At 37.6% G+C, this 13,319-nt stretch overlaps 1 protein-coding gene across 1 annotated transcript; it reads right to left on the reverse strand.

Annotated features, from left to right (window-relative positions):
- Window positions 1-8,177: 8,177 nt before the first annotated feature.
- LOC103200244 (tRNA wybutosine-synthesizing protein 3 homolog) lies at window positions 8,178-8,952 on the reverse strand. The gene is given in 2 exon segments (XM_042781498.1): window positions 8,178-8,745; window positions 8,747-8,952. Coding segments are annotated over 2 exon segments (774 nt in total).
- Window positions 8,953-13,319: the final 4,367 nt, after the last annotated feature.

A 13,319-nucleotide genomic window follows, 5' to 3' on the forward strand; every position in this document is an offset into this window, starting at 1 on the left:
TTCAAGTTAGCATCATGTCAAAGTTATAAAATTAATCTCTGTTTCTTAGAAAGCTATTTAACATTTTAATCCTGGACTTCTGCCAATAGCCCATGTTAAAACATCCATGTGCAGAATATTTTGGCATCTCTCACAAATTTAGAACTGGAAGACACTTCTGTTTATTCAATGTCATAACAAGATCTATGAGGTACATTTTTCTTAGAATTCAATGATAGATAATATGTTTCTTCCTATCAATTAATGTTTCACTTCAGTAGTTAGTTAACTCAAAAACTCACTCAAAGCGACCCCTTTGAGTTTCCAAGGCAGGAAATCTTTACGGAGATATATTGCCCAGTCTTCCTTCTGTGGAGTGGCTGCTGAGTTTGAACCGCCAACCTTCTGGTTAGCAGCCAAATGCCTTAGTCACTATGCAACCAGAGCTCCTTTAGTAGTTAGACCTATGTAACTCATATTTCCCTTTATCAAGAAGTTCAGGGTTAAGTTTGCTACTCAATTTTAATGTTTATTGAAGCTTAGGTTTTCATATTAATGATTTACCATCCCTATGTCTTCTACTCCTGTTCATAAAGAAGTTCACAAACTGGCTTTTTCTCATTTTTTTCTTCTCTTCTTCTTTATAAAAATAACTTTTTTTTTTGGTGATAATTTACATAGCAAATTAGGTTTCCATTTACAGTTTCTACACAACTTGTTCAGTGAGATTAGTTACATTTCTCACAATGTGTCAACGTTCTCTTTAACTCTGTTCTGGTTGTTCTGTTCCAGTACTCTAGTTTCCCTGCTCCCTTATATTCTCTTCTTTGCTTTAGAGAGACTGTTGTCCTTTTGGCCTTGTTTTTTTTTTTTTTTTTTCTTTTCTTTTTAAATATGTCTTGTTATTTCATTATAAAGTATTTTAAATCTTTTAGAAAGTAAGGATACAAATAAATAATTATACATTGTACTTAATATGAAGTGGATTTTATTCTTAATTTAACAATTATTGTAATTAAAGCGAACGTCTGTCTGGGTACGTATGTTAAAACATAAATTTGAAGAAAACTCTTGATAAGCAATATTCTAACACAGCAAGTGAATTCTGATGATGTGTGTTTACTGCATTTGAAATCCTTGGTGACATAATGTACTAGCATTATATATGGTTGTTACTTTTGTTTCACAGCTCCAAAATAGAAATATATTGTTGTTGTTGTTGTTATGTGCTGTCGAGTCGGCCCCGACTCATAGCAACCCTTCCTTGGGTTTCCGAGGCAGTATCACTACAGAAGTAGATTGCCCCATCTTCCTTCCTAGGAGTGGCTGGTGGGTTTGAACCGCCAGCCTTCTGGTTAGCAGTCAAGTGCTTTAGGCAGTACGCTACCAGAGCTCCCAAAAATAGAAATATATACACCATTAATACAAGGCCATATACTCCAAACATACTTTGGAAACTTCCTTTATTTAATACTTTAAATCATTTATGGGAGCTACCAGTAGCATAGTGCCTAAGGCACTTGACTGCTAACCAGAAGACTGGCGGTTCAAACCCACCGGCCACTCCTCGGAAGGAAGACGGGGCAATCTACTTCCATAGTGATACTGCCTCGGAAACCCAAGGAGGGGTCGCTATGAGTCAGGTCCGACTCGACGGCACATAACAACAATAACAACATAAATCATTTGCTTTTACACCTAGGTAAATAAAAATCTCAATTGTTCCCTGGATTTGTTATCCAAAAAGAAACAGCACTGATATATTTTGGGGTATGGTATTTGACGTTTATCCCATTTGTTTTTGATTAGCTGAATACATGAGCACATTTTAAACCTTGATCCTTTATGTAAATGATATATAACCACTTTATCGGTCCAGGTTCCATATAAATTAATACAAATACATTGTTGTCCTTGAGAAAACTCTTATGAAGATCACCATATTAGTCTCCTCCATCTAAAGGTCAATAGTATGCATGTGCCAGAAGGACATAGTTGTTATCCCTGAGACTATGGCCCTTAGACACCATTCATGTCCAGAACTGAATCCAATCCTCATGGCTCAACTTTCACCCAAACAATAGACAGGCCTATGAGGTAAACAATAACACCAGAAAAGTATGCACTCATTGGAACAATCAACTACAAATGATCAAAAGGGAAGCATGTGCCCAGGGAAAAAAGCTAAGAAGGCAGGAAGGGACAGGAAGAAGGATGAAGGGAAATGTAAACATAGGGAGGAAGTGGAAGAATGCTGTTACACTGCAGGAATTGCAATGGAAGTCACAAAACAAAATATGTATGAATTGTTGAATGGAATACTACTTTGTTCTGTAAACTTCCATCCAAATCACAATTAAAAAAAAAAAAAAATTACAGCCAAGAAAACCCTGTGTATCAGTTCTCTGTCACATGGAGTTGCTGTGAGTCAAAATCAATCTGATGGCACTTAACAACAACAAAGACAGGCTTAGCTGTGGAAGCTATCTGTAAGAACTAAGGCATCCATATGGAGACAATTAGGGATCAAACATTCTTCCAGCCACCATCACCTATGAACTTTGAAGGGACTACATATGTGTAAGAGAATATCAAGCATAAATATCAGTGGTGGTAAGTAGAAACGCAGCAAAAAAACAATGGGGAAGTGCCTTTGGGTGCTGCCACTAGGTAATTTTTTACTCAAGTGAGCTAAGTTTCTTCTTCTGGGGTAGTTCCAAGTGTATCATGGATGAAGGCCAGCTCTAAAATTACTATTTTGCTGTTCATTTCATGAAAATTGAGAAAAAAAAAAAAAGATCCTTTTTGTCCTTCTATTCAGGAGCCCATGTCATTTAAGCAGCTCTGTTCTTTTTCTTTTTTTTTTTTTTTTTTATTCATACTGATTTTATTTTCACTTGTAACCATGATTCTATTCTATGTTTTACAGAAAACTCTGAATTTAGAAACTCTAAAGAAAAACAGATGCCAAGTTAAACCTGGCTGAATAGAACAAGCATCAGAGCTATCTCCCAAAAGAAAATCCACTCTTGTGGTTGCTCTTACTTCTTTTGGCCTTGATCAAGTTACTTTCACTCTCTGGCCACAGTTTCTCCAATTGTAAAATGAGGAACCTGTAACAATTTCAAACTTTTTTGGAAAAGCATCTTTAACAATTTAAACAACATTTGAGCACATATCCTAAATATATGGGTTGTATATATATATTTTTTTTCTTTTTATTGTGATTGGGGTGAAAATTTACAGAGCAGACACACTTTCCATACAGCAGTTCACATGCACTTTGTCTCATGACATTGACCACAATTTACCACAATGCAACATCTCCCCTCGTACTTCCTCCCAATAGTTACCTCTTCCCTGTGTCCATCCCTCCATGCACTCCTGCCCCCTGAGCTGTCTCCCTGTGCATAAGCAGCCCTTCTTTCTCCCATGCTTGCTCTCTCCAAGGAGTGTATCTACCTCAGGTAAATGTTCAACTCATATGCCTGTCTATTGTTTGGCTGGAAGCCATAGGCGTGTGTTCAATTCCAGACCTGAAGGACAGCTAGGGGCCATAGTCTCAGTGGTTCCACCAGGCTTTATTGGACCAGCAAACCTGGTGCCCCCCTTTTTCTTTTCCAAATGATTTTTAGTTTTGTTCCACATTGTTCTCCCTGTCTATCCAGGATGTCCTACGTAGATCCTCTTCCAAGTGGTTGGATCTTCTTCCAAGTAGTAGCTGGGCACCATCTAGTTCTGATCTCATAGTCGTATAGGCTTAAGCACCTCTGTTCTTGAAAGAGAAAGTCAGCTGCACCCCTGACTTAGAAAACAAATCAAGTATATGTGCTGAGAGAACCATGTTCATGGGAAATTACCTGAAGAATATGAAATCAATTCATTCCTCTAAATGAGTCACAAACTGGTGTCGATTTAGCCCAGAAAAATATTTTGTATGGACTACACAATATTTTGTAAAAATTTGAATCAATGTTGAAAAATTGTGAGATTTCAAATAAAAAATTGGAATTTAGGCTTTTCAGGAATGGGAGGAGAAGAGCCTAAAACAGTAGGTCTGGCAACCCTGCACCGGTATCCTCACTTGGTGATAGCTGCTGAAGCTGACAAATGGCTGCTGCTACCTTCAGCTTGCGAGCTCTGGTGGCACAGTGCCTAAGGCATTTGACTGCTAACCAACAGTCTGGCGGTTCAAACCCACCAGGCACTCCTGGGAAGGAAGATCGGGCAATCTACTTCCGTAGAGATACCAACTCAGAAACCCTAGGAGGGGTCACTATGAGTCGACTCGACTCAGCTTGACGGCAGACACTTGTTATGACCTTCAGTTAGGGCAAAGGCTGGAGGTGGTGGTGCCCATCATCTATAGCTAGCTGGCCCCACTCTGTAAAGTATCTGCCAGGCCCTTGCAGTTATCTGCATTTGCAGCTCCTACAAATATTCTAAAATTGATCATCCTGGCAGAGAACTGAATTCGGGATCATATCATGCTGCTGACATTCTAGTGTCAGTAGGACTTTTACTGATTTCACTTTGTTGGCTGTCATCAGCCTGCATTTAGGGATGTTATAAAACACACAAAGAGCACTGGTGGCACAATGGTTAAAGTGCCCAGCTGCTAACAAAAAGGTCAGCTGCTTTGTGGGAGAAAGGTGTGGCAATCTGCCTGTATAAAGATTTACAGCCTTGGAAATCCTATGGGACATTTTGGCGATTACTTTCAGAGGGCCCTATACAAAGCAGTTCTTCTGGTATCATCAGAAACAGGAAAATCCTGCTTAGAGGTATAAAACCCTGACAGAAGTAGGTGTAAGGGTAGTGCTACTAAGACACAAAAATTCCTCATCTTTGTTAGAAAGTAAACTCTCTGGAGCCCTGGACTGTATCAGGTTCTTGAGAAGGTTCCTAAATGGGCCAGTAGAGTTATTTCTAACAATTGTTACCAGTGAGCAAGAACATAAAAACAGCAGATTCTGAAAATGTTTCCAGTAATTTGACTAATTTTTAAACAAAGCCTCCAATTATTCTAATTATGGGATCATATACATAATTCATATGAGAAAACAGATCTGTACAAAAGGGAAAAATTCAGTACAATTGATTTGCCATAAGATTCACTCAAGAACTGAGTTCTTGAAGGAAATTTAATGTGTTGTTCTATTAAAACAAAACTAATTTTACACACATTTATTCAAACAATTATTGCATAAATCAAGGCGACCTTGGTGGCATATGTCCCTGAATACAGTGACTTCATTTTTGTTTGGGCTGGCTTTTACTTGGTTAAGGTATCAAGCTTAATTTTACTAGTGAAAGTGAGTGTCTATAGATGGCAGTCTGTTTAATTGCTTGACTAGGGGAGGGAGGTTGTTATGTTTTTCTCATTGAAAATGGAGGAAGTCATGTTTCTATCCCACTTCTATTTCCTGTTTATAAGCTAAAGAGGGAACTGTCATTAGGCTGTGGAAACAGCTTATATATTCTTTTCCTTCCACTCTTTCATGAACAGGATATTACAGAGGAATTCTCACTTAGTCCTGGAATGTTTGAATGTTTATGTATGAACAACTATGATTGAAAATAAACATCAGGGTAAACTGATGCAGCTTTTTGGAAAGCAATTTGGTAGTACCTTTTAAAATTAAAAAATACACATTTTCTTTGACATATAACAAAAATAGAAATTTATCCTATAGAAACACTTTTACATTTACTCTAAGATCTATAAATAAGGATATGAACAAAAAAAAAAAAAGAGATTTAAATGTCTTTCATTAAGAGTATGGCTAAGCAAGTTATGGTACATCCTTGCTATCAAATACTATATAGTATAGCCTTTAAAAGTCATAAGGCAGTCTTCCAGTTAGCCCTGGTGGCACAGTGGTTAAGCATTCATTTGCTAACTGAAAGGTTTGACCCTACCAGGTGCTCTGTGGGAGAAAGATGTGGCAATCTGCTTCTGTAAATATTACAAAAAACCCCACTGCCATTGAGTTTATTCTGACTCATAGTGAACCCCCACTGGGTTCCCAAGGTGGTAAGTCTTTAGAGAAGTAGATTGCCCCAGCTTCCTTCCACAGAGCAGCTGGTGGGCTTGAACCGCTAACCTTCTGGTTAGCAATCAAATGCCTCAGGCACTGTGCCACATCCTTGGAAATCCAATGGGGCAGTTCTACTCTGTCCTATAGAGCCGCTATGAGTTAGAATCAACTTGATGGCAACAGGAGTCTTTCAGTTAAAGATGGTGAATTGATTACACCGAAGCCTCATTAAAGGATAACAAAGGAATAAAACAACATATAAATTCACAATGACAGAGAAGAGAAGAAGGGGCAAGACATTTCAACAGATTTCTAAAAGAAGACAAAGCAGAGGTAACCCATGTAGCAGGTCAGAGTAAATGGCAGCTTAGAGTTAAGAATAGGAATGAGAAGGAAGCTAGTTTTACCTTTCAGCATGTAACAGGACTTCAACGTTCCACTCATTATTTCTTAGTTAGCAGTTTGAATATATTCTCCCACAAAATGAGGAAGCAAACCAAGCAGGAGAGAATATATCAGACCCAGAAGACACAGGAGCCAACAAAGCAGGGAAGGGGAATCCCAAGGTGCCAGTTGTGCTATAAGCCTTAAAGCTTCCAGTTCTGGCAGACAGTTCTGAGAGGAAAGTTTTCAGGAAAAATAAAGAGATTCAATAACTTAATTTTTATGTAGGACTATTTGGAAAAAAATAATTAGGATATGATGAATGAACAAAAAGGGGGGGATTGGAAATTTCAGGAAAAATTATATAAGAAAAAAATGTAATCATAAGGACCCTACTTGGCTTTACTGTGAACATCACTTATATAATCGTAATAATACAAATACAGACAGTTATTTATATTTAACCAAAGAAAATGATCTATCAGATGGATGAGGAAGGGAAGGCAGGGTATATACAAGCACTAAATCCACATCTATAATATCAGACGGTAGATAAATTCTGTGATGGTTTTAACATATATACAGAAATTCTTTGATACTCTTTTGAGTATGGAGCTGGACAGTAATTTCCTTTGAGTGTGGGCCTGACTTAGTGACTTGCTTCTAACAGAATAAAGTGGAAACGACTGTGCAATTTTAGAGATTAGGTCATAAAAGCACTGCAGCTTCTTCCTCTCTCATGGTCTCTTGGATCACTTGATTTGCAGGAAACTTTTGGTTTAACCATTATGGTATGAGTCTCAGTGGAGAGGCTTGCGTGGTGAGGGACTGATGCCTTCAGCCAACAGCCAGCAAGAAATTGAGTCCTTCTGCCAATAATCAGATGAGTGGGCCATTTTGGAAGTGGGATCTCCGACCCTCGAGAAGCCTTCAGATGTCTGCAGCCTTGGCAGACAGCTTGGATGTAAACTCGTGAGCCAGAATGGGTACACTCAAAAGACCCACAGAAGCTCATTTAAGGATTAAGTTTTTTTATTATACAGTAATAAATAACTAACACAAAGTCTTAACCTGGTGAATTAAGAAATAGCTCTATAAGCATGTTAAGTGATTTTTGAGGTAACTAGCAAAACAAGTGTTTATTGAGGTCGGGGATGGGTAGGGAGATATGGGGCAAGAAACTACTGTTTTTCATTATAAAACTTTTATAAAATTTTAAAAAAATTAAACAATGTACATTATGTGTTGATATGGAATAATATTCTAAAATTAGATGTAGAATAATATTAATAACTTGCTTAAAAATTTAAAAACCCTATGAGTTTCTTTTTTTTTTTTTTTAATAATTTTATTTTTTGCAATGAATCTGAGACCAAAAAAGGTATCATAATGAACAAACATTATATAAAGCTATTTTTAAAAACCTGTTTAAAAGATGGTTTTCTCCCACCAAGAAATTAAATCTTGCTTTTATGAATGACTGATGTGTTGTTAGTTGTCATCGAGCTGATTCTGACTTATGACCATCCCAAGTAGCAAAGTACGGTTTTTAAGGCTGTGACCTTTCAGAAGTAGAATGTTGGCCTGTTTTCCAAGGTGCTTCTGGGCAGATAGGAACCACCAACCTTCTGGTTCAGCTGAGGGGTCAGTTGCCCCATCCAGGGACATCTACTAATGACCGATAAACTCAGCAAACTAAAATACTCTTATAAAGAGTAGCTTTATAATATCTACTAGGAACATTATTCCAATAAGATACTTCAGAAGCAGATCTTAATAATCTTGAGGGAAGATATTAACACTGATTCCTGGATCATCATCATCACGTTCAGGTTCTTTATTGTTTTCTTCAGTAATATATTTACCATGTGCTTTCTCTGGGTTTCTTTTTTTCTTATGAGTATAGGATGGATTGCTTTTCTCTTTGATCTTGGGATGTGCGTTAGGAACAGGTTCTCTTTCTAAAGCATGTCGTAGGCAGTTGTAAAACCTTTCAATTCTCTTGCTGTTTTCCTCCATTTTGTGGTTTGCTATATTTAATAGGAAATCGATATATTCCTCTGTCACCATCAGTTTTCCTTTGTGGCTTAATGGAACTTCTAAGCTATGTGTACTTCGGACAGCAAACATAGTCTTTCCTCTCTTTCCTACTGTTATGCCAGAGTTCCTGAAACCACACTCTACTGCTGCTGAATGCAGAAACTGTGCCCCCTGCAACTGCTGACACTGCACATGAAGAACAAATGGTTCAAACTTCAAAACTGCATCACCACTCGCTTTCTTCAGAGCTACAATCACATCTTCTTTTATACAAGGTTTGTGTGTAACCAGTAGCCAACAAGTTTTGTTTCTGAACTGCAAAACCATTTATACCCCCATCGAGGAGAAGGATGCGGCCCGCGCAAGAGCTGGTGGTGAAAAACTCATCTTGACTGTTCAGCAGCTGCACGAGTTCTACCACGCCGTCGTCCACACTGCCCTTCCGGCTGGGGTCCGCTTTGCCCAGACATTGCGCCTTCCTCTTCCTGCAGTCTGCGCTGCGATCCATGAGGTTATGGGTCTATAGTTTGAACGTTCCACGTTCAAATTAGCCTCCCCACCTCTTGGGAGCTGCCATATTGAAGTGAGTGGCACCGGGAAGCCCTATGAGTTTCTTGCATTTATATTACATCCACATATGTGTGCATTAATACAGCTATCTATATCCATGCATATGTATATAACATTTATAAATGTATCTTTGAAAATTGATTGAAAAGTATCTGGAAAAATCATATTAGGACAGTAAAGGAGGGGAGGCCGGTTAAGGGAGACTTTCACTCTATGTAATGTTTGAATTTTTTATAATGAATGTATCTTACATTGAACATTTTGTTGACTGAAAATTTTTGCAGAAAGAAAATGACTCTTGGCATAATTTAAGGTGGCTGAAAGTGCTAAAGAAGTATTCTTTTGCCTAAAGCAAGAGTTATAAATGAAGAAGATATGTGTAATGCAAGTCATTCTGAAGATAGATGTTGAAATTTTTTCTGGAAATACCAGTGAATGTTACATTCACTGTAAGAGACATCTGTATAGCGGTTAAGAGCACCTCCTGTGAACCCAGACTGGTTGCATTTGAATCCCCAACTTTGCCACTTATAAAATTGTATCATCTTGATTTCTCTGTGACTTCTTTTTGCCTCGGTCTTGTCAACTATAAAATGGGGATGATAATAATACAACCTATCTAACAGGATTTCTGAGAAGATTAAACAAGTTAATATACATAAGCACTTAATACAGCTCCTGGCCAGAGTAGCACATATAAGTATCAATGTAAATATGCTATATGAGAGGGTTAAGTACCAGCACCATAAGGAAAGAAATGGTACTTAAAGTCAGAGGAACTATGGTGGTAGCTTTGAATTTATACAGAAGAGGGACATGAGGCAGCACTTTGATTTTCTGATTGCACAGCAAGCACACCACTGTTTTTACCTAATGAAATTCGAGGTGATTTGGGGGAATGCTGATAGACTTTTGTGTCTTTGAGCTTTTACTACACAGCAAGCACATTTCTATTGCAATTCTATGTTTACTTAGGGTGGCAGGGGGGTTGGGGACAGATAGTACAGAGGCTTCCAGCCACCCCTTTTTATTACCATTACTCTGACCTGTTCTGCCTCATTGGAAAAGTAATTTTAACCTCTTGAAGCTTCCATTTCCTTGTCTGTCAAATGAAAACGTTGAATTACATAATTTAAAATGGCTTGTCCAGCTTTCAGATTTTATTCTTCTGGTATTTCGTGCCATTCAAAATTCAGATGAGGAAAACAGTAGTTAAAGGGTTATGATTCTCATTAGCTACTTCTGAATGCAATTTAATCAATTCTGAGCTTTTAAAAACAGTATTAATTCTCTTAAAAGGAAAGATGATTTGATGACCAAAGTACACCTGACCAAAGTCATGGTCTTTTCAATCACCTCATAGACATGCAAAAGTGGGAAAAAGAAGACAGAAGAAGAATTGGTACATTTGAATTGTGGTGTTAAAGAACAAGTACAGGCAGTCCTCATCACTCTTTAAGTTGAATTTGTATGTTGGAACAGTTAGGTTCAATTTGTATCTAACATCAGTAAGTCAAATGCTATCTTAGTATACAGTACGTAAGTACCTTTCTAAGCATAAAAAACTTTAAAGAAATACTTCTAGATACAATGTCTTTCACATAATAATACATTAATAGTAATGTTTTGATGTATGTTGCAAAGGAGTGCCTGTTTGTATGTACCTCGAGTTTTTAATATAATAGGCTTTGTGGGATACGTTGGTTCCTAACTACAGGGAGCTCTGGTAGCATAGTGGCTAAGACACTTGCCTGCTCACCAGAAGGCTGGCGGTTCAAACCCACCAGCCACTCCTTGGAAGGAAGGTTGGGCAATCCTACTTCCGTAGTGATAGTGCCTCGGAAACCCAAGGAGGGGTCGCTATGAGTCAGGGCTGACTCGACGGCACATAACAACAACAACAACAACTACAGGTTGCATGTAAGTCAGATGTTCATAATCCAGCAACTACGTGTGTACCATGGACTGCCAGAGAACAAACAAATCAGTCTTAGAAGAAATAAAGCCGGAATGCTTCTTAGAAGTGAGAATGGCTTTGTCTTGCTTACTTTGGACACATCATTAGGAAAGACGAGTCACTAGTAGAAAAGGACCTCATGTTTGGTAGAGGGAATGGTTGGCAAAAACAAGGAAAACCCTCAATGAGATGGATTAACACATTAGCCTCAACAATGGGCTTAAACATATCATGGAGATGGTGTACAACCAGGCAACATTTCATTCTGTTATACTTAAGGTCGCCATGAGTGGGATCCAATTTGACAGCATCTAACAATAATAACATTAATTTTCCATCTCTATTAACAGAAAGCAATAGTATTGTGCATCATCCAAAAAGTTAGGTAATTTAAAAACCACTTATATTTAGCTGATAATATCTTAAAGTACACAACTTTAAAGCAAATATGATTGGTTTTATTATGCTTTAATCAAATACTAAATTTCTTCTCCATTTTAAAATTACACTGGTGGGCAATATGAGAGCCCCAATTAGCATCTGAAAATTTTTGGAATAAAATAAAAAATATAAAACACTAAAACTTGATTTAGCCTAGAACTTTCTTAGCAAAAAGAGCAAACATCTTGTGCTGGGTTGAAATATAACCATGAATATATAGGCAATGTTTCATGGCTACTGAGAGCATAGGCTGTACTGTCAGACAGACCTGACAGTATACTTTGTATAAGTTATCTAAGCTTTTTGAACCTCAGTTTCCACATCTGTAGAATGGGACTAAAAAATAGTACCTACTTCATAGAAAATGTTGTGAGGATTAAATTAGATAATACAAGCAAAGCATGCAATACAATTCCTGGCAAGTACTACTAGTTGCTGTTGAGTCAATTCTGACTCTTGGCGACCTCATGTGTGTCAGAGTAGAACTGTGCTCCATAGAGTTTTTAATGGCTGATTTTTTCAAAGTAGAATGCCACCTCTGGGTGGACTCCAACCTCCAATCTTTCAGTTAGCAGCCCAAGCACATTAACCATTTGCACCAACCAGGGACTCTGTCTGCCATATAGGAAATCTGTTTAGACCCTTTTCTGGTAATTAAATTAGTTCTATTATCATCACATTTAAAGCCTAATTTAAGTTAGTATAGGCCAACAGTACTAATCTAAACAGCTCTGGAAATTATATAAGTGTTTAAATTATTATTATATATTAGAAAAATTATAATTTGTGGGGTGAGGGTTTTAATCCTTGTAGTGTGTTAACATGGTATAAGAAGCCTCTTCATTATCTTGTCCCTATGGGTATACATCCTGCTCTTCAATTCTCAGCCATTTGTAGGCCTCCACAATTAACAAACACCTTTGCCGATGTGAATTGCTCTGTTCAAAACATCCTATCAGTGAATTCCTAAACAGCTTCAGAGGCTTAAATGCTACCTCTGGGAAGTTTTCCCCAATATACCTAAGCAGAGACTAGTATTTCTCTTCTGCATTCCAAAACACCTAGTTCATATGCTACTTAGAGTTTATCTCACTGGTATAATTATTTGTTTTCATTTACCACCTAAATACATACACAGTTTATGGTGAGAAATGAATTTATCTTGGCATCTCCAGCACCATAGACAGTACCTGTAGCACAGGTACTTGGAAAACACTTGACGGGTGAATGGATGGCCTACTTACTAAACGAAATGTCTGATTTAGGCAGTATTTTAGAACTGCAACTTTGAAAGTTTCAAGAGCACATAGAAGTTCTGCCTGCCTACGAAGTATTTGCAATTAGAAGCCATTGCTAGAAATGTTTCAAATGAGCATTTAAGCTTGGCTGTGATTGCTTATGTGAACAAATAAAGCCAGTAAGAACATCCTGAGATCCACCTTTCTCCCCTCCCCATCTGCATGGTAACCAAAGCCCTCAACGCATATCAGTAATTGTAGTAGAATAGTATTTTGAGATAGTCAGCTATGATTTTTCATCCTTGTATTTTTCCTTTTCTTTCTCCACTGCTCAAAATTTAAGGAGATGGCAATGTGTTCAGTGTTAGGGGACAGACATAACATCACAGAAAGCAGATAAGCTTGAAAGAATTCTGACTTATTTCCAAAAGTCCTACAGAGGGTGAGAAGATTGAAGTACAAATACCATGTTCTAAGTGTGCAGAAGGATTTTCCCAAGACAAATGAAATATTCCCAGGCTGGGGATAAAGGGTGTTGTACGAATACATACACAGAAGTGTATGTATTCACCAAAGCTCATCTAATTGTACATTAAAAATGGGTGCATTTTATTGTATATAAATTATAACTCAATAAAATTGATTTTAAAAAGAAGAGTCATGCAGGAT

This window comes from Orycteropus afer, unplaced genomic scaffold, assembly GCF_000298275.1.
Source record: "Orycteropus afer afer isolate SDZICR_OR568_19922 unplaced genomic scaffold, OryAfe1.0 scaffold00007, whole genome shotgun sequence".
Classification (NCBI taxonomy): domain Eukaryota; kingdom Metazoa; phylum Chordata; class Mammalia; order Tubulidentata; family Orycteropodidae; genus Orycteropus; species Orycteropus afer.